This window comes from Ptychodera flava, chromosome 1 (genome assembly GCF_041260155.1).
Source record: "Ptychodera flava strain L36383 chromosome 1, AS_Pfla_20210202, whole genome shotgun sequence".
Classification (NCBI taxonomy): Eukaryota; Metazoa; Hemichordata; class Enteropneusta; family Ptychoderidae; genus Ptychodera; species Ptychodera flava.
Window position 1 is genome coordinate 3,446,189 of NC_091928.1, and position 21,482 is coordinate 3,467,670.

General features: G+C 42.2%; 1 protein-coding gene across 1 annotated transcript in view; it reads left to right on the top strand.

The window, feature by feature from the left end:
- Positions 1 to 21,482, top strand: part of LOC139119635 (DNA helicase MCM9-like) — a 52,215-nt gene that overhangs the window by 18,399 nt on the left and 12,334 nt on the right. The window contains 4 exon segments of the mRNA XM_070683498.1: positions 16,521 to 16,617; positions 17,479 to 17,620; positions 18,311 to 18,422; positions 18,844 to 18,932. Coding sequence (XP_070539599.1) covers positions 16,521 to 16,617; positions 17,479 to 17,620; positions 18,311 to 18,422; positions 18,844 to 18,932 — 440 coding nt within the window.

Consider the following 21,482-nt stretch of genomic DNA (forward strand, 5'->3'; position numbering starts at 1 on the left):
CCAACTTGCCAACTTACTTGCCAACTTTCAATGGGGAAGTTGGCGGGGGCCTCTGCCAACTTGCCAACTTACTTACTTGCCAACTTTCATGGGCCGAAGTTGGCGGGGGCCTCTGCCAACTTGCCAACTTACTTGCCAACTTTCAATGGGGAAGTTGGCAGAGGCCCCCGCCAACTTCCACCCATGAAAGTTGGCAAGTAAGTAAGTTGGCAAGTTGGCAGAGGCCCCTGCCAACTTCCCTGTATGAAAGTTGGCAAGTAAGTTGGCAAGTTGGCACAGGCCTCTGCCAACTTCCACCCATGAAAGTTGGCAAGTAAGTAAGTTGGCAAGTTGGCAGAGGCCCCCGCCAACTTCCACCCATGAAAGTTGGCAAGTAAGTAAGTTGGCAAGTTGGCACAGGCCCCCGCCAACTTCCACCCATGAAAGTTGGCAAGTAAGTTAGCAAGTTGGCAGAGGCCCCCGCCAACTTCCACCCATGATAGTTGGCAAGTAAGTAATTTTGCAAGTTGGCAGATGCCCCTGCCAACTTCCCACTATGAAAGTTGGCAAGTAAGTTGGCAAGTTGGCACAGGCCCCGCCAACTTCCCTGAATGAAAGTTGTCAAGTAAGTTGGCAAGTTGGCACAGGCCCCCGCCAACTTCCACCCATGAAAGTTGGCAAGTAAGTAAGTTGGCAAGTTATCAGAGGCCCCCGCCAACTTCCCTGTATGAAAGTTGGCAAGTAAGTTGGCAAGTTGGCACAGGCCCCTGCCAACTTCCACCCATGAAAGTTGGCAAGTAAGTAAGTTGGCAAGTTGGCACAGGCTTCCGCCAAGTTCCACCCATGAAAGTTGGCAAGTAAGTAAGTTGGCAAGTTGGCACAGGCCCCGCCAACTTCCCTGTATGAAAGTTGGCAAGTAAGTTGGCAAGTTGGCAGAGGCCCCCGCCAACTTCCCTGAATGAAAGTTGTCAAGTAAGTTGGCAAGTTGGCAGAGGCCCCCGCCAACTTCCACCCATGAAAGTTGGCAAGTAAGTAAGTTGGCAAGTTGGCAGAGGCTTCCGCCAACTTCCACCCATGAAAGTTGGCAAGTAAGTAGGCAAGCTGGCACAGGCCTCCACCAACTTCCACCCATGAAAGTTGGCAAGAAAGTAAGTTGGCAAGTTGGCAGAGGCCCCCGCCAACTTCCACCCATGAAAGTTGTCAAGTAAGTTGGCAAGTTGGCAGAGGCCCCCGCCAACTTCCACCCATGAAAGTTGGCAAGTAAGTAAGTTGGCAAGTTGGCAGAGGCCCCCGCCAACTTCCCAGTATGAAAGTTGGCAAGTAAGTTGGCAAGTTGGCACAGGCCTCCACCATTTCCACCCATGAAAGTTGGCAAGAAAGTATTGGCAAGTTGGCAGAGGCCCCCGCCAACTTCCACCAATGAAAGTTGTCAAGTAAGTTGGCAAGTTGGCAGAGGCCCCCGCCAACTTCCACCCATGAAAGTTGGCAAGTAAGTAAGTTGGCAAGTTGGCAGAGGCTTCCGCCAACTTCCACCCATGAAAGTTAGCAAGTAAGTAGGCAAGCTGGCACAGGCCTCCACCAACTTCCACCCATGAAAGTTGGCAAGAAAGTAAGTTGGCAAGTTGGCAGAGGCCCCCGCCAACTTCCCTGAATGAAAGTTGTCAAGTAAGTTGGCAAGTTGGCAGAGGCCCCCGCCAACTTCCACCCATGAAAGTTGGCAAGAAAGTAAGTTGGCAAGTTGGCAGAGGCCCCCGCCAACTTCCCAGTATGAAAGTTGTCAAGTAAGTTGGCAAGTTGGCAGAGGCCCCCGCCAACTTCCACCCATGAAAGTTGGCAAGTAAGTAAGTTGGCAAGTTGGCACAGGCTTCCGCCAACTTCCACCCATGAAAGTTGGCAAGTAAGTTGGCAAGTTGGCACAGGCTTCCGCCAAGTTCCACCCATGAAAGTTGGCAAGTAAGTAAGTTGGCAAGTTGGCAGAGGCCCCCGCCAACTTCCCTGAATGAAAGTTGTCAAGTAAGTTGGCAAGTTGGCAGAGGCCCCCGCCAACTTCCACCATGAAAGTTGGCAAGTAAGTAAGTTGGCAAGTTGGCACAGGCTTCCGCCAACTTCCACCCATGAAAGTTGGCAAGTAAGTAGGCAAGCTGGCACAGGCCTCCACCAACTTCCACCCATGAAAGTTGGCAAGAAAGAAAGTTGGCAAGTTGGCAGAGGCCCCCGCCAACTTCCACCCATGAAAGTTGTCAAGTAAGTTGGCAAGTTGGCAGAGGCCCCCGCCAACTTCCACCCATGAAAGTTGGCAAGTAAGTAAGTTGGCAAGTTGGCAGAGGCCCCGCCAACTTCCACCCATGAAAGTTGGCAAGTAAGTAGTGGCAAGTTGGCAGAGGCCCCCGCCAACTTCCACCCATGAAAGTTGGCAAGAAAGTAAGTTGGCAAGTTGGCAGAGGCCCCCGCCAACTTCCCTGAATGAAAGTTGTCAAGTAAGTTGGCAAGTTGGCAGAGGCCCCCGCCAACTTCCACCCATGAAAGTTGGCAAGAAAGTAAGTTGGCAAGTTGGCAGAGGCCCCCGCCAACTTCCCTGTATGAAAGTTTGCAAGTAAGTTGGCAAGTTGGCACAGGCCTCCACCAACTTCCACCCGTGAAAGTTGGCAAGTAAGTAAGTTGGCAAGTTGGCAGAGGCCCCCGCCAACTTCCACCCATGAAAGTTGGCAAGTAAGTAAGTTGGCAAGTTGGCACAGGCCGCCATCAACTTTCATCAATGAAAGTTGGCAAGTAAGTAAGTTGGCAAGTTGGCAGAGGCCCCCGCCAACTTCCACCCATGAAAGTTGGCAAGTAAGTTGGCAAGTTGGCACAGGCCCCCGCCAACTTCCGGCAGACAGTCCATGTAGCCGACAATGAGATGCTAATGATATGCAGAATGTACAAGTTTCAGGTTTCGTCGACCAACTTCCCCCTCTTGGGTACAACTTCAAACTCTGAAATACCAAGTCAGTGGCTATCGTCTGTTACATAATTCAATAGCAAACTTGTGGAAGTTTCCAAGTTGGTGGGACCCTCTACCAACTTGCCAACTTACTTGCCAACTTTCCATGGGGATGTTGGCGGGGGCCTCTGCCAACTTGACAACTTACTTACTTGCCAACCTTGATGAGCCGAAGTTGGCGGGGGCCTCTGCCAACTTGCCAACTTACTTGCCAACTTTCAATGGGGAAGTTGGCGGAGGCCTCTGCCAACTTCCACCCATTACAGTTGGCAAGTAAGTAAGTTGGCAAGTTGGCACAGGCTTCCGCCAACTTCCACCCATGAAAGTTGGCAAGTAAGTTGGCAAGTTGGCACAGGCCTCCACCAACTTCCAACCATGAAAGTTGGCAAGAAAGTAAGTTGGCAAGTTGGCTGAGGCCCCCGCCAACTTCCACCCATGAAAGTTGTCAAGTAAGTTGGCAAGTTTGCAGAGGCCCCCGCCAACTTCCACCCATGAAAGTTGGCAAGAAAGTAAGTTGGCAAGTTGGCAGAGGCCCCCGCCAACTTCCACCCATGAAAGTTGGCAAGTAAGTAAGTTGGCAAGTTGGCAGAGGCCCCCGCCAACTTCCCTGTATGAAAGTTGGCAAGTAAGTAAGTTAGCAAGTTGGCAGAGGCCCCTGCCAACTTCCCAGTATGAAAGTTGGCAAGTAAGTTGGCAAGTTGGCACAGGCCTCCGCCAACTTCCACCCATGAAAGTTGGCAAGTAAGTAAGTTCGCAAGTTGGCAGAGGCCCCCGCCAACTTCCACCCATGAAAGTTGGCAAGTAAGTAAGTTGGCAAGTTGGCAGAGGCCCCTGCCAACTTCCCAGTATGAAAGTTGGCAAGTAAGTTGGCAAGTTCAAACAGGCCCCGCCAACTTCCCTGAATGAAAGTTGTCAAGTAAGTTGGCAAGTTGGCACAGGCCTCTGCCAACTTCCACCCATGAAAGTTGGCAAGTAAGTAAGTTGGCAAGTTGGCAGAGGCCCCCGCCAACTTCCACCCATGAAAGTTGTCAAGTAAGTTGGCAAGTTGGCAGAGGCCTCTGCCAACTTCCACCCATGAAAGTTGGCAAGTAAGTAAGTTGGCAAGTTGGCACAGGCCCCGCCAACTTCCACCCATGAAAGATGGCAAGTAAGTTGCCAAGTTGGCAGAGGCCCCCGCCAACTTCCACCCATGAAAGTTGGCAAGAAAGTAAGTTGGCAAGTTGGCAGAGGCCCCCGCCAACTTCCCTGAATGAAAGTTGTCTAGTAAGTTGGCAAGTTGGCAGAGGCCCCCGCCAACTTCCACCCATGAAAGTTGGCAAGTAAGTAAGTTGGCAAGTTGGCACAGGCCTCCGCCAACTTCCACCCATGAAAGTTGGCAAGTAAGTAAGTTGGCAAGTTGGCACAGGCCTCCGCCAACTTCCACCCATGAAAGTTGGCAAGTAAGTTGGCAAGTTGGCACAGGCCTCCGCCAACTTCCACCCATGAAAGTTGGCAAGTAAGTAAGTTGGCAAGTTGGCAGAGGCCCCCGCCAACTTCCACCCATGAAAGTTGGCAAGTAAGTAAGTTGGCAAGTTGGCACAGGCCTCCGCCAACTTCCACCTTATGAAAGTTGGCAAGTAAGTAAGTTGGCAAGTTGGCAGAGGCCCCGCCAACTTCCACCCATGAAAGTTGGCAAGTAAGTAAGTTGGCAAGTTGGCAGAGGCCCCTGCCAACTTCCCTGTATGAAAGTTGGCAAGTAAGTTGGCAAGTTGGCACAGGCCCCCGCCAACTTCCCTGAATGAAAGTTGTCAAGTAAGTTGGCAAGTTGGCACAGGCCCCCGCCAACTTCCACCCATGAAAGTTGGCATGTAAGTAAGTTGGCAAGTTGGCAGAGGCCCCCGCCAACTTCCACCCATGAAAGTTGGCAAGTAAGTAAGTTGGCAAGTTGGCAGAGGCCCCTGCCAACTTCCACCCATGAAAGTTGGCAAGTAAGTAAGTCCGCAAGTTGGCAGAGGCCCCCGCCAACTTCCAGCCATGAAAGTTGGCAAGTAAGTAAGTTGGCAAGTTGGCAGAGGCCCCTGCTAACTTCCACCCATGAAAGTTGGCAAGTAAGTAAGTTGGCAAGTTGGCAGAGGCCCCCGCCAACTTCCACCCATGAAAGTTGGCAAGTAAGTAAGTTGCAAGTTGGCAGAGGCCCCCGCCAACTTCCCTGTATGAAAGTTGGCAAGTAAGTTGGCAAGTTGGCAGAGGCCCCCGCCAACTTCCACCCATGAAAGTTGGCAAGTAAGTAAGTTGGCAAGTTGGCAGAGGCCTCCGCCAACTTCCACCCATGAAAGTTGGCAAGTAAGTTGGCAAGTTGGCAGAGGCCCCCGCCAACTTCCACCCATGAAAGTTGGCAAGTAAGTAAGTTGGCAAGTTGGCAGAGGCCCCCGCCAACTTCCACCCATGAAAGTTGGCAAGTAAGTAAGTTGGCAAGTTGGCATAGGCCCCGCCAACTTCCCTGTATGAAAGTTGGCAAGTAAGTTGGCAAGTTGGCAGAGGCCCCCGCCAACTTCCACCCATGAAAGTTGGCAAGTAAGTAAGTTGGCAAGTTGGCAGAGGCCCCCACCAACTTCCACCCATGAAAGTTGGCAAGTAAGTTAGCAAGTTGGCAGAGGCCCCCGCCAACTTCCACCCGAAGTTGGCAAGTAAGTAAGTTGGCAAGTTGGCAGAGGCCCCCGCCAACTCCCCTGTATGAAAGTTGGCAAGTAAGTTGGCAAGTTGGCAGAGGCCCCCGCCAGCTTCCACCCATGAAAGTTGGCAAGTAGTAAGTTGGCAAGTTGGCGGAGGCCCCCGCCAACTTCCACCATGAAAGTTGTCAAGTAAGTTGGCAAGTTGGCAGAGGCCCCAGCCAACTTCCACCCATGAAAGTTGGCAAGTAAGTAAGTTGGCAAGTTGGCAGAGGCCCCTGCCAACTTCCCTGTATGAAAGTTGGCAAGTAAGTTGGCAAGTTGGCAGAGGCCCCCGCCAACTTCCACCCATGAAAGTTGGCAAGTAAGTAAGTTGGCAAGTTGGCAGAGGCCCCCGCCAACTTCCACCCATGAAAGTTGGCAAGTAAGTAAGTTGGCAAGTTGGCACAGGCCCCTGCCAACTTCCACCCATGAAAGATGGCAAGTAAGTTGGCAAGTTGGCAGAGGCCCCCGCCAACTTCCACCCATGAAAGTTGGCAAGTAAGTAAGTTGGCAAGTTGGCAGAGGCCCCCGCCAACTTCCACCCATGAAAGTTGGCAAGTAAGTAAGTTGGCAAGTTGGCACAGGCCCCTGCCAACTTCCACCCATGAAAGATGGCAAGTAAGTTGCCAAGTTGGCAGAGGCCCCCGCCAACTTCCACCCATGAAAGTTGGCAAGAAAGTAAGTTGGCAAGTTGGCAGAGGCCCTCGCCAACTTCCCTGAATGAAAGTTGTCAAGTAAGTTGGCAAGTTGGCAGAGGCCCCCGCCAACTTCCACCCATGAAAGTTGGCAAGTAAGTAAGTTGGCAAGTTGGCAGAGGCTTCCGCCAACTTCCACCCATGAAAGTTGGCAAGTAAGTAGGCAAGCTGGCACAGGCCTCCACCAACTTCCACCCATGAAAGTTGGCAAGAAAGTAAGTTAGCAAGTTGGCAGAGGCCCCCGCCAACATAGACCCATGAAAGTTTGCAAGTAAGTAAGTTGGCAAGTTGGCACAGGCTTCCGCCAAGTTCCACCCATGAAAGTTGGCAAGTAAGTAAGTTGGCAAGTTGGCATAGGCCCCGCCAACTTCCCTGTATGAAAGTTGGCAAGTAAGTTGGCAAGTTGGCAGAGGCCCCCGCCAACTTCCACCCATGAAAGTTGGCAAGTAAGTAAGTTGGCAAGTTGGCAGAGGCCCCCGCCAACTTCCACCCATGAAAGTTGGCAAGTAAGTTAGCAAGTTGGCAGAGGCCCCCGCCAACTTCCACCCATGAAAGTTGGCAAGTAAGTAAGTTGGCAAGTTGGCAGAGGCCCCCGCCAACTTCCCTGTATGAAAGTTGGCAAGTAAGTTGGCAAGTTGGCAGAGGCCCCCGCCAACTTCCACCCATGAAAGTTGGCAAGTAAGTAAGTTGGCAAGTTGGCAGAGGCCCCCGCCAACTTCCACCCATGAAAGTTGTCAAGTAAGTTGGCAAGTTGGCAGAGGCCCCAGCCAACTTCCACCCATGAAAGTTGACAAGTAAGTAAGTTGGCAAGTTGGCAGAGGCCCCCGCCAACTTCCCTGTATGAAAGTTGGCAAGTAAGTTGGCAAGTTGGCAGAGGCCCCCGCCAACTTCCACCCATGAAAGTTGGCAAGTAAGTAAGTTGGCAAGTTGGCAGAGGCCCCCGCCAACTTCCACCCATGAAAGTTGGCAAGTAAGTAAGTTGGCAAGTTGGCACAGGCCCCTGCCAACTTCCACCCATGAAAGATGGCAAGTAAGTTGGCAAGTTGGCAGAGGCCCCCGCCAACTTCCACCCATAAAGTGGCAAGTAAGTAAGTTTGCAAGTTGGCACAGGCCCCCGCCAACTTCCACCCATGAAAGTTGGCAAGTAATTGGCAAGTTGGCAGAGGCCCCCGCCAACTTCCACCCATGAAAGTTGGCAAGTAAGTTGGCAAGTTGGCAGAGGCCCCCGCCAACTTCCATCCATGAAAGTTGGCAAGTAAGTAAGTTGGCAAGTTGGCAGAGGCCCCGCCAACTTCCCTGAATGAAAGTTGTCAAGTAAGTTGGCAAGTTGGCAGAGGCCCCAGCCAACTTCCCTGTATGAAATTTGGCAAGTAAGTTGGCAAGTTGGCACAGGCCCCCGCCAACTTCCACCCATTAAAGTTGGCAAGTAAGTTAGTTGGCAAGTTGGCAGAGGTCCCCGCCAACTTCCACCCCTGAAAGTTGGCAAGTAAGTTGCCAAGTTGGCAGGGGCCTGTGCCAACCTAGACTCATGAAAATTGGCAAGTAAGTAAGTTGGCAAGCTGTCAGGGGGCCTCACCAACTTTCCAGTTGTCAAGTAAGTTGCCAAGAGGGCAGACGCCCGTGTCACCTATTATTGTCTTCTCATTTACATATTTTTCGTGTAACCCCATGTTCGTGTCGGCTACATAGACTATCTGCCCAGAATTACCGTACTGCTGCATGTAAGCATTTTCCATTGTTTTCATTCTGTGGTGTGATATTGTTGGTTTAAAAATAAAGTAAAAATCCTGATGTAACAGCAATCATGTCAGATGCCTATGATGGGAAACAAACACTTATTTTTTTACCTTAATAGTTGAGGAGTGAATACACACAGCAGAGATTGGATAAAACCAAACTATTTTCTTTGTACATTCAACAATCACATCATCTCAATCAGAAAGCCAATTAATTTATTACACAACAATGTAGCGTCTCCTTACTGGCCTGATTAATTTTAATCTGTTATTATGCTTACCTAGTGATTGAAGTGTGTTAACTAATTGAGATAGACACTTACTGTTCATCTGTGATGGGACAACACAAATACCATGGTGTTATTTCCTCTATTTGCTGATATAGTTTGTAGTATTATCTGAACCATTAATGACTTTAATTCTTAAATTCCAAAAGACAAACCAGGAATAAACATTACTTCACACAGAGAGCTAAAGTCATAGTATGGAAGGTCTTTGAAAATGACCATGACAACAATGTGATGGAAGTAATGTGTTTACAGACAATTTGACAATCAGTATCTGTCAATTTGTGATATAGACTCCGCGGTTGGGAAAAAATTGAAATCCTTGATAATAATGAAACAAAGTCTATTTTAAAATGGACAAACCTTTGTTTAGCACAGCAAAGTGACCATGCATGTTACATGTAGAAGAGGTCATCAACAATGGTCTTTCAAATTTGATTTTAAACCTTTTCCTGCCAGACAGTAATAACTGTATCACTTCCCCATCAGCCAAGTCAGTAAAAAGCGGTATTGAGCCAAAACATTACGTATTTTCACCCACTTGGCTTGGTAAGTTATAGCATCTTTGTCCAAAAAAAATCAACTTTACAGTATTATGTTTTCAACCGCCTTCAAATGTACAGTATTATGTTGAAATACATCGTATGGAATACGTTGTGTTTCATTAATTTTAACAATCTTGACCTGGTGGTGAAATATGGACTTGGCAGGAAAAGGGTTGAATCTGATTAATTTCTTCAAAAAGTTGACGGGGTATACAAAGTTTAGTCACATGGAAAATAGAATGTGGATATCATTATACAAAAGATAACTACATGGATGTTGAAAGTAAGATACATGCATGCATGTATACTGCCAAGTATTTTGATCAGTAGTCATTTTCCCAGGGCACAGTAGGGTGATATGTATTAGCTACTAAAAGTGGCATTCTGAGATATGTCAAAGTTCAAAGTTATCTACATGTACCTACTCTAAATTTAAACTTCACTTGACATGTGAAAAGTATCTTAAATGTATTCCAAATATTATATACCGAAATGCATTATCGCGTCTTAGATTATCATCACATTGCCTCCTTATTGAGAAGGGCAGAGAACTTGGCATTCTACGTGAACAGAGATTATGTCCATTTGGTTGCAATTGTATCGAGGATGAATATCACTTTACTCTTGGTATGTCCAAAATATGAGAATATTAGATCTAGATTTATTTGTCAATTTTTCTACTTACCTGCAAGTAAATGGAAATTCCTCTTACTATTACAGTCAGAAAATCCAAATACCTTAGAAAACCTAGGAAAGTATGTCTTTCATTCTTTCAAAAAGCGCCAGAATCTTCTTGATGACATGTTTTTGATAAAAGAAAAAATGATTTTTGTTTATGTGAGATATCATCTCAAGTGACTACATGTTCTTTTATAAACTGTGAAGATACATTGTACATTAAGGCCAATGGCCTGTAGTACTGAATAAATATCACTACTGTAACATGTATTAGCTACTGTGGTTTTATATGGACAAAAGGCAAAGATGTCATGCCTGTGTTCACTTTGAATGACACAGCGACTACTGCTGTCCATTTCAAAATGCTAAATCACTTTGTATACAAACAATGGAAGGCAACAGAGTTCAGAAAATCATTTCATGAACAGTTCAAAAGTAATAGATATAGCTTCAAGAGACATTTTACAATGCTTTGCAATGCTCTGATCTAGTTTTACCATGTTATACATACTGGTATATAATCAAATCTCTGCTTTGAATCATGTAATACATTGAACACATGTGATGAGTTGGTGTCTGATAAGACTATGTACAAACTTCATGTAACTGATGTTGATATAGATTTCAGTCACTATCAAAGCGATGCCTAAATGAAATAACTCTGATTTTCAATCTTTGTCACCAATCTGACCCCTGTATAGACATTGTTTCATAAAATTCAATGTTTAGGTAGTAGGCTGTTCCCCAACCTTTCCTCAATGAAACTTTCAACCCATTGTCTTACCAAATCAACAATAAAAATCGGGGGTCACCATGCAAAGTTTGGAACTAGCGAAACAAATTACCCAACATTTTGCGATATTTGAAATTCAAAATGGCAACCATTCCTGTGTTACCTCTATGGGAGGGAAATCAAATTTTGGATATTTGAAAACTAAAATGGTGAAAGTTTCGAGAGCTTTAAAATGGGCCCCCACAAGTGGTAGATCAGAAAAGAATTGTAGAAATTTGAGAGTCTGACCATCTGTCCCTCAGAGGCGCATTCCACCTGAAAATCAATGTTTCACAATCCATTTGTTTTCTCCTGTGAACTGTGTACAACACATGTCAGCAGAGGACTTTAACTAACGTACATTGTATTTTTCTGACGATAAATTAGACTTAAGTCGTCTTGAAAATTATTCAACAAATTATGTCGTAATTGTAGATAGAATAGTCTGTTGGAAGTGGTATATTACAAAAAAAGTGATGAAATCAGGGAAAGTGTCAAATGTGTTTAGAGTTGTTAAAATGTACAACAGTTCCCTGTAGTAAGCTGTCAGTGGACATCAGCATGTGTACTGCTTTATACAGTAATTGGGAAGTATATGATATGGTTAGATGTTATCCATCGCTGGACTACATAAGGGGAGAACCATTTAATTTCTGGGGGGGGGGATGGAGGATCTGGGGAAAAAAAAATTGTCGGCAGGTGAAGGACGGAAAAAAAAATTTGATCCAACAATGGCTTGAGAAAAAAAATTGTTCCAACAGACAGAGAGAAAAAAAAATTTGTCGCCATGTGCTAAAATCACCAAAGTTTGGGACTGATTTAAAAAAAAACGCTGGAGGGCGGCCGCATACGGCGGCACTAATATTTTCAATATTTTAGAGTGAATCCTGATGTAAAAAATCTGGCATATAAATAAACTTCAATACTACACAATGTTCAAAGTTTCATTGTGATGACAGTGTTTTAAATATGTTGCAATAAAGCATTGACACAGTCAGTATTAAAGGGGAACCATTGGACTTGCTGTGATCTGTATCTACTGAAAATTTAAAACAAACGACACAATTCAATGAACTACTTTTAAAAGCAATATATTATTCTCAAAATATATGTCTTTCCTTGCAATGAAAATACAATAACAAATAATGAAATACAACACAACTTTTGTAAAACATGACTTCTTTCCTGAGAAGTTGACAGTACTGATTTTATATAAACACAGCTATAGTACTGACTTTCACAACTGTATGATCACTACACTTCTATACTAGTCACTATCAGCCTGGTTTAACCAGACGGCTGATCTGTTCAGTGGATGGAACAGATCAGCCGTCTGGTTTAACCAGGCTACTATTACTCTACTGGAGACTATGGCAGTGGCTTCATGGATGACAGTAGGCAGATCCCATATCTTTTTGGTTCGGTACATGCAGGTACCTGCTGAGCACCTGTAAGAAAGGAAAATTGAAAGAAAGGAAAATTGTTATTTTTATTAAAAATTGTCTGCAGTAGTTTTGTGTTTGATTAAAAGGTTTCTCACTTTGGAAAGGGACAAAAGCGTTAATATTGGTGATTTTTATATGCATTTTTATATTACTCCAACATAAACAAAGTCATCACTCAAAATAATCTGCTGATATGACTACCTTTGTCTCCCCTTTCTTGTCTGTTGAATAAAGTGACAATGTCAGTTGAGTGGATGTCCTTTGCCATCTCTCTTCGGCACTTTGCCTTGACATGTGGATTGGTATTGAGTGATGCTGATATCGCAGCTCTTTTCTTCTTTCTTTTTTCGTTAGCAGCTCTCCTGTTATTGGCTGCTGCCTGCTGGCTAGCTCCGTACAGTTCTTTGTATTTCTCATGCACAGCTGATATGGTGGCCATTTTCTCATTTACCATTTGCACAACTGCCTTGACCTTGCGTGTAGAGAGTGGTAGAAAACCATACTTTCTTGGTATGACGCAGATTTCTTGTTGAGTTTTTCCATGTCTGCTACACAGCTTGAGTACAGCTGGTCAAGTTTGTCAGTCTGGTTTTTTACTAGTTATTTGTTGTACATAAAATTTTAATAGCAGAACCATGAACACAACAAGTTATTAAACATCCGGTTGTGAACCAATAACGTGTATGTATAGCATATTGTAATATTATATAGGGCTCAGCCCTTGGTGTCGCGCCAGGGGTTATTAAAGATTGGCAATGTTATTTGTATTGATTCATGATAAACTGTAATTGTTACTTCATAAACGTTTATATGACAACTATGCCCAGTTTCCCTCTGATGAAAGCAGTTCACGTACTTACACGACGTCAAACCCTGCAGCAGGGCAGGTATAGATTTTCTGTAGCGTGTAAAAATTTTGGACAAAAATTGGCAATTTTTACAATGATAACAGCCTATGGCGTTAAACAAGGGACGTATTATGCAATAATATCATTGCAATGGTAACCGCACTGCCCACCTTCCACTTGCAAGCTGAAAACTATAGCGTTCCGTCTAAAAACTTGCAATTTTTGAATCTAATTATTGACACAGGGGCGCTCTTCTATAATTCAATCCCAGCATTCTTTGCGTATGGCCCCGTTCATATGCACGACAGTTTTCTCCGTTTATCTATATCAACGATACTTTGTATCAGCGACAAGGTGTATAATAACATTTACTGGCTAATAAAAGAGGTATATTTTATAAAAGGCATGTTATATAATAGTAATTTGTTTCGTATTTGTTTATTTACGAGTACTCAAAAAAACCACACATGGCGGCGCCCATGAAGAGAAAGAAGGGTACACTTCCGGTTACTCGCATAGTATATTATGAATAAGCGCATGCGTAGTCAGTAAGCCGCTGGCGCGACTATTAAAAATTGGCAAGCGAGAAAAAAAAATTTGCTTTGCCACTGCATACAGAAAAAATAATTTGATGCAGGACTGACAATAGAAAAAAAAATTTGCTGTCACAGTCATGGGAAAAAAAATTTGTTGCCCCACCCATTTCCTCCATCCCCCCCCCCCCCCAGAAATCAAATTGTTCACCCCTAATCCTAGACTGGCCCCAGTCACTTGGCTTTTTTCGGCAGCAATTACTGGCTGATGATCTTTGCCTTCACCCCATGATCTACGCAACAAACTGCCAGAGTATAATGCTGAAGTCAATTCATTCAGTTCACTCTATATTTTGATATTTATATGGTGTCAGACTTTGGGTAACTCTAGACTTATCCCTGCAACCATATTTCACAGGTAGGGCATAGTTTGCCAAATTGCTGACAATACTGCACTCCAAGAAGAAATGCTGATACAGTTGTGTACAGTAAATAACCTCGGTAATGCGCTATATTTCAGAGATGTCTGCCATATACTTAAAAAGCACTCTGAATTTGGAAATAGGCACAGAATGATTGATATGTTGCAAACATTTGTTTGAAGTTCAGTTTTTGGTAAATTTTGAAAAGCTTGGAAGTACATGTACCGGGTGCATGTACCGTAGAAACAAGATAAATGTTACAGGTATACTGATAAGAACAAGCTTTATGAAATTGACCTAAGATAGTAAGTGCCTCAAAAGTGAAAGGCTTAAACTTTTGCTCAAACTTTCTTCAGTGAAACTTTTAACAATATACCTTACGGAACCAAGAATAAAAATCAGGGGTCTCCATGCAAATTACCTACCATGTACTGATATTTGAAATTCAAAATGGCAATCATCACTGTGTTAACTCTATGGGGAAAAATTAAGGTTATTGATTTTCAAGAAAATCAGGCAAATTTTTTTCTTATTCTAAAGCGCTTTTAAATGAGCCCCCACCATTACAGTGATTACAGTGGTAGAGCAGAAAAGTGTTGAAAAAAATTGAGAGTCAAACTATCTATCCCCAGGGTGCATTTTACTAAAGTGGAGTGTCCTTATAGCTGTGATTACATATCTTGCTTGTCTGGACAATTTTTAATATATTTATAACACACATAATTCAAAACTGTCATCTCACTGTAAACTGTACTATTTATTTCACATTGATAATCTAATGCCATTGTCCTACATCAAACACAGTGGTTGAAATTCTCATCTAGCAAAATGTAAAATACATCAAACGGGCCAGATGGACTCTCAGAGTTGAATTCAAAATGATTTGTGTTTTGTATCCGTGGAAACTGCAGAGGGCATACTTGAAATTAGTTGATGTACTCACAGCATACATGTAGCGGAGAAATGAAATGATGAAGTTTGTGCGTGTTTGAGTATTCTGTGCAATCGCTGTGTGTTTGAGTATCTCTGTAATTGATGTGTTAGAATAGTGATCAGCCTTGATCAGTCTGTTTATACCAGTAAAATGTGTGAATTAGTGCTATTACAATGTACCTGTATACAACTGTAGGGTACTTGGAAATTATACAACTGTTTAGGAGCATTGTACTTTATTTGAAAGTGAATGTTTTGCTGTCTCTGACACCATCGGTATACCATGTTTATTACATCTATGACTTTTGTTGCTAAAGATGAGTTTGGAATGCTAGACTCATTCCTACAGAACACAAGTTTCATTTAGTACTGTATAGCAGTACAGATTTACCATGGTGTAGTGAGCACTTCATGTTATTGTTGCTATTGTGACAAATCTGTATTTCCTATCCCAAACTGCAAACTTCAGTCTTTATATTTACATAACTTACATCGCTATATACTGTAGATGTCAATCATATACATATCTAACATTTGAAATGGTCATTTGCTTTTAAGCTGAGTTAATGGAAGGTTGAATCAAATTCTCATTGCAGATGAACATGGACAATAAAGTTTATTCATTCTCTCCCAGTTTTTATATTTTACATTGCTGTGACATCCCTGCAAGCATTGTGCTATACATTGCTTATAAAGGGTTCTAAAAGTATGTTTTGTCCATACAAGGGGGAACTCAGTGTTTGTGTCTTCAACACTCTGGTTTGATATGGTTTCCAATTGTTATGAATGGTACAGTATCTACATGTAGAAATGTGTAGTTAATTCTCAACGTACTATACAGATAGTTCAGCCATCACATCACTCAGAGTTTTGTTTCTCATACTGGTATCTTGATGCTCCATAGTGAGGGTTGACTTTCAAATTTCCTCCAAATGTAAGATTAATGACAGATTTGTTGAACACATCGGGGGATTATTATTGGAAATTAAGCCTCACAGCATCTATCTATAATTTAAGTCAATTTCCGACTCATCAATGATCCCTTTATCATCTGGAAATGAATAATGCCTTTGATATTTTCTGAGTTTTCTATCAAAGAATAGAACTAAGATATTTAGACCTTGTCATATCCACATTAAGGTCAAGATACACTGAGGTCAACATTTCCTGACAGTGTTCCGGAAATTGCACTTAACCAACCATATTTAACAACTGCCTGTTTTAATCCCACATGATAAAGGTTTCAAGGCAAACCAAATCTGATTACTTGACGACGCGATGTGATTTCAGTATTTTGTACTGCTCATTTCTGTCCATAAAAACTGTATATCTTGGTAGCTATGGCGATGGTCTTTCTAGCTTGCTGCAGGTGTTTGCTTTGCTGTTTTTACAAGTGTTTGACATTTCAACAAAGAATTTGAATGTTGCTGACGTGTTCCAAATACCAATGCATCTGAGATGTAAAATAAATGTGACGTTAAACATACTTTATTTATCCGTCTAAGTGCCTAGGGTCCAGGGAATGTAACTTTCCTCAGAATTTAGGGGGATACCCGCTTAGCCAGACCCCAACCCGTCCTGTTCGCATATGATCGGTTTTATTGCCATTGAACAAAAGGCATAAAAATGTGACATATGCTATGTTGTTCAGAATTGCTAATCATATTTTTCTGATGTCAAACCATAGACAGTAGAGAAACTATCTACGGTCAAACACATAAGCAGCTACCAAATATCTAAAGAAAACTTCTACCAAGGCAATAACAATGTATGATGAATAAGACTCACACACAACAAACATTTCAAAATTATTCATTTCCTATTCACCCAAACCCTGTGACAAATCAGGGCAGACACTTGCCTGAACATGGATGCTTACTCTAATAAATTGTTTGAAAAGTAAACATGATATTAGAAATTTTATGTAGATTTTCTAATCATCAAAAGATGATAACTTTGTTTTTGTTTCTTTAAAAGGTATCTTCAAGTCATACATACAAGAGCAACACGAGAAAGACATTGTGAATGTCCTCCTTGAAGATGATGACACAGCTCACTATGCAGTCAAGATAGAGTAAGTTACTTTCTAATGCTAATCTTGATACAGTATGGATCGGACATTTCTCAGAACAAGGGAACTTTCAAATGTTGTCTGTGAAAATCAACTCAGGTTTCATGTCATGATAGGATGCAATGCTGATGCCATTTAGTCTGTGTATAGGATGATGATGAGACAGTTATGAAAAAGCAAAAGAATTAATTCATCAAAATTTATGACACTTTTAGTTGTCTGTAGATTTTCCATCAAATGAATTCTGTAGCTTTTGGCTAAAATTTACATATCTGATATCTTGTTTGCATTAAAGTCTGCGAATGCAAAGCTGAATTTCTTAGTTTAACCGTTGGTGGTGCTGTTAAAAGAATTAGTGCAAGCTTAGAAGTGGAGAGAAACATGAATTGGAAGTGTTTAACTCAACTTTGAAATTTGCTTTGTAACCATAGTTGCTTTTCAAAGCTAGTATTCAGCAACTGCTTGTGTCAATTTGGGTATTTCAACCAATCTCTTTACGTTAGCCTCGTACTAGAGTGTGTGGTATGTGACATTTACTTTTCCTCAGTGAAAACTCCCTTGTAGCAGTGGTTGTGGAATACCATGCCTTTTATTAAAGTTCCACTCCAACCACTACACATACAATTTATTATGGAAGGGCATGCCATCATCTGAATGTCAATCATTGTACACAATATTTTCATGATGTACCATTTTGTTGAATGGCTACGTTTTACATTTGACTGGTACAAAGCTATGTCAATCACATAGTCCTTTGTATTCTCTTGACATTCTGTCACATTCCTTACAAATCTTAATATTCTAATAATTTTTTCACTTTAGCAGCAACTCTGAAAGTAAACCAATAGATCTATTTTTTCACAGTGTGATGACTCTCTTTGAAAGCAACATGGAAACCAGTGATCTATTGTTGTCTCATCCGTTGAAATTGCTACCCATTTTTGACTCTGCATTGAAATCTGTTGCTATGGTAACTTACAAGGACCACCCTGATCAGAATGAAATGGTGAGTGTTGCAAAAAATAAAATAATTACACTATTGAAATTTTATTATATTTGCAGTGTTCATGGCCGATACGATCTGCCAGCAAAATGACACAAGAGGCTATCATACCATTGCTATGGTTACTAGTGTGTACGGTGTATCTCCAATTTATCATAGAAAGTTAGCATTTCATCTCATTTATAAACCTGACAGTAGAGCATGTTGCCAAAGCTTTGTCTTCATTTACCTTCTCACAACATGATGATTGCAATATTCTTAGTTTACAAATCTTTTTAGCATTACTCACAATGAGTAGACTCTGTTTCCATTGATTAATGCTTTGTTTTCATCGTAGAGTCAAGAATGTCACAAATCAGTCAGATGCAATGAATCAAAATCAGTTTGTGTGGAAGTAAAATGTCAAATGGAAGTCAAATGTGGAAGTAACATTTCAGATGATTAAGGAATTCTACACAAATAGCATTGAAAGTTCACATGGAACAGAGCCTTCCAGTGGCTTTCAAATATCTCCCGACACATTTACTGAGCCATAATGTATAAGATTTTCAGAAATACTTGTTACCATCTAGCTCAATACAATCTGTCTTCCATCTTTCATCACTGTCATTTGAATCTATTTCTGTCCCACATCATCACACACCCTGTCATTACCATTTCCCTCTGTAACTTTTTTGTAATCATCTATCCCAGATGTTGAAGAGTAATCTTCATGCCAGACTGACAAATCTCCCAGTGTGTCCAGAACTGATCAGAGACACTCTACCCAGGACATCAGATATCGGCAAATTTCTGTCAATCATTGGTAAGATTTACCAGAACAAGTCAGAGTGGTATTATCCAAATTCCAATAAACTCTTACTCACTGTCTCATCAGTTTCTGCTAAATACCTCACAATTTCTGTATAATGTGTGGCATAGATTTGAAAATAAATCTGCATTAGTTTTGAATTATGATAACACTATTAAATATGAATATTCATTATGTATGGTTGTGCATAATGAATTGGTTTTTGTCAGATATTAGAATATACTGATACTAGTACTAATTTCAGTGACAATGATTTGGAAGTAGGAAGGATAGCACCAAAAGGTAAACACATCAACTTGAAGAAACATAAAACAGCCATTCCCAGCTATTGATTCATGAGATTGATTGTACATATACGGTTGAGAGAAAATTCATATTGACATGCAGAAATCTGATGATTTATGTACATCAACAGGTACTGTCATCAGGACTTCCACTGTGAAATTATTGGAATTTGAAAAGGAATTCATCTGCAATAAGTGTAAACATGTCTTCACAGTTCAGGTGAGTGAAATGTTATGGCAGTGTGCCCTCTATGATGATTTTATGTGCAATGATGCAAACAAACTTCTGGTGACACAGGCAACAATTTCGGTTTGCATTTAAAGATAACCGTATAGGGTGGATGCAAAGATTAGTACACAATTCTGCAAATCGACGCAACTTTCCAAAGAGGGCACACTGTTGATTAGTGAGATGAAATTAATCGGTGAACTGAATCACACTGTTTTGAAAGACAGAGACTTACAAAATATCCTGGGAATGTATCGTATCAATCCAGCCAGTCTGATGAATAGTTGAAAAGATTTATTTTGTGCAGTTTTCAAGCATTTTAAAACTGACAAAGTAAAACATTTGAAGAAATAATTTATTTAAATCTTCTCGTATCATTGACCATTGAGTGTAGTTTTACATCTTACATTACTTCAATTTTTCTTTATAATTAATAATGAAACTGCTTGGTCTATTATTTATTTATTTATTGTACTTGGGCCTCAGCCCAAGTACATTTGTTTTCATTCCGTGGGAAAAAACTCTGTAAGGTATAACCATTTCTGGCTGAGACCAGGGAGGGCAAAATGTCTTGGCTTCATCTTTCTTGGCATAATAAATGGCGTAATGATGTTAACTGAATGGAAGTGCTGCTCTCAGCCAGTCTTGAATAAGTGAGATGTGAATATTAATGCTTCTCTATCTGAGTTTTTGCCACAAAATCTTCTGAATATAATCAAAATGTGCATCGAAATGCAACAATTAATGCACCCTCCGTTTCCTACGCGATGGCACGACCCTTGCTACAACCCACTGGACGAGCCAATGTGGGAGGGGTAATTTCAGTTTGGTTGAACAGGAGGGCTCGAGACCAGAATTTAACATTTAAACTTGAAACATGTTTAATCGCTGACAAGATGTGGACTAGTCTTAATCAAACTGAAAGTGTAAAAAGGAAGGTTTTATATCCGGGCACAATGAAAAACATTACGACTGGAAACTGTGCCCCCAGTTGAGAATAGTAATGCCCACAGCGATGGAGAACACTTATCCTTGAGCTGAGAAAACCAGACCATCATTTCGAAATAGAGCTGCAGATTCGAGAAGCTCGTTCAAATAGCTAGGTACACCCCATAAAGGGGTGGTTTCGAGTTTTGAGGGAAATTTCGCCTCCTTCATATAGAAATCGTACGTTTGTTTTTCCAGGAGAACACACCATTTGACACAAAATTTGCATGTAAAGGGGTCGCCAGTAAGCACGTGGTCAAATCTGGCATAAGAAACAATATGAAATGTTGGGTAAAGCCAGTCCAAAATAAACTGATTTGAACTTTGTGTTTTGTAATTTATACCACTGCAGTAACATTACCTTTTTTTGGCAACATCACACAATGTAATACGTTTTGAAACTGAATACTCCGACGTATTCTGTGTCTCCTTTGCTAAAAAATACGGTATTGCCGATTACCATGTAAGGAGATGATGACGTCAAGACAGATTTGCAGTGCGTTTGGTCCTGGATGGTGCACGAAGTTTTGTCAAGGTGGCTTGTGTATTTATTTCCTAAATGGGAGAGATTAGGGTCGATCTAAACGAAGGCCGAAGAATGTTATGATACTCTAAGCGAGCTGAACTCTAACGCGAATGGTTGGATAATTTGGAGGATGTCTAGAATGATCTCGTCTCATTAAGATTATTTGGCGGTCAGTATTGAATTTCAACTGCGTCACCAGTTTGCGAAATGAGTATTCCGTCGAACGGTCAACGAACGATATTTTAGAAATCTGGAGACATGGCACATCGCATTTTTATTTTAGTATTCTATATTTAACAAAAGATTTAAGAAGCAATGATTTTGTCGAAAATTCTGAAAAAAATATATGAATATTTGATCGCGAACACATTTTCACTTGGGTCAACTAGCCCTGCGTACGATACTGTGTGTTCCGCTACAGCTAATCGCCCCGCTCACCACAGCCCTGCAAAGACCCGTACGTAGGGTCGGTGACTTCAAATCCATTTTGGGACTTGATGTAAAAAGCCAATTACTGCCGAAATTCAGCGTTCTTGGGCCCAAGTCGTATCCCACCCTACCTCAGCTACTCGATCGCTTCCAAAAATGACAGTCTTTTATTCACTTCTCGTAAATAACCGTCGATGTCGGCAACTCTCTCGCTAGCCCTGCGTACGATGCTGTGTGTTAGCTGTAGCACATACATCGTACGCAGGGCTAGGGGTCAACATGGGGTCGCAGCCATGTTGCCTCAAAACTTATTTCTGTCTGCACTCAAAACTCAAAAATGTCGGATATGAACCGGAAAAATCGATGCAATTTTGTCAAACTTCGGCGAAATTTTCAGCCTATAGACAAAATTTCATCCAGGTAAGGTAAATTTACTGAAATTTGATCGACAAATAATCCTGAGCTTGAACGTGACAGCTCGCCTTCTTCGGGAAGTCAAGCATCCAGCTAGCTGCACATACACAGTTGCCCATATGGCCAGGTTTATGAGATTGTTTTCAAGCGACGGCGGCAGACCGTACGGGGCTCTAGATATGAAC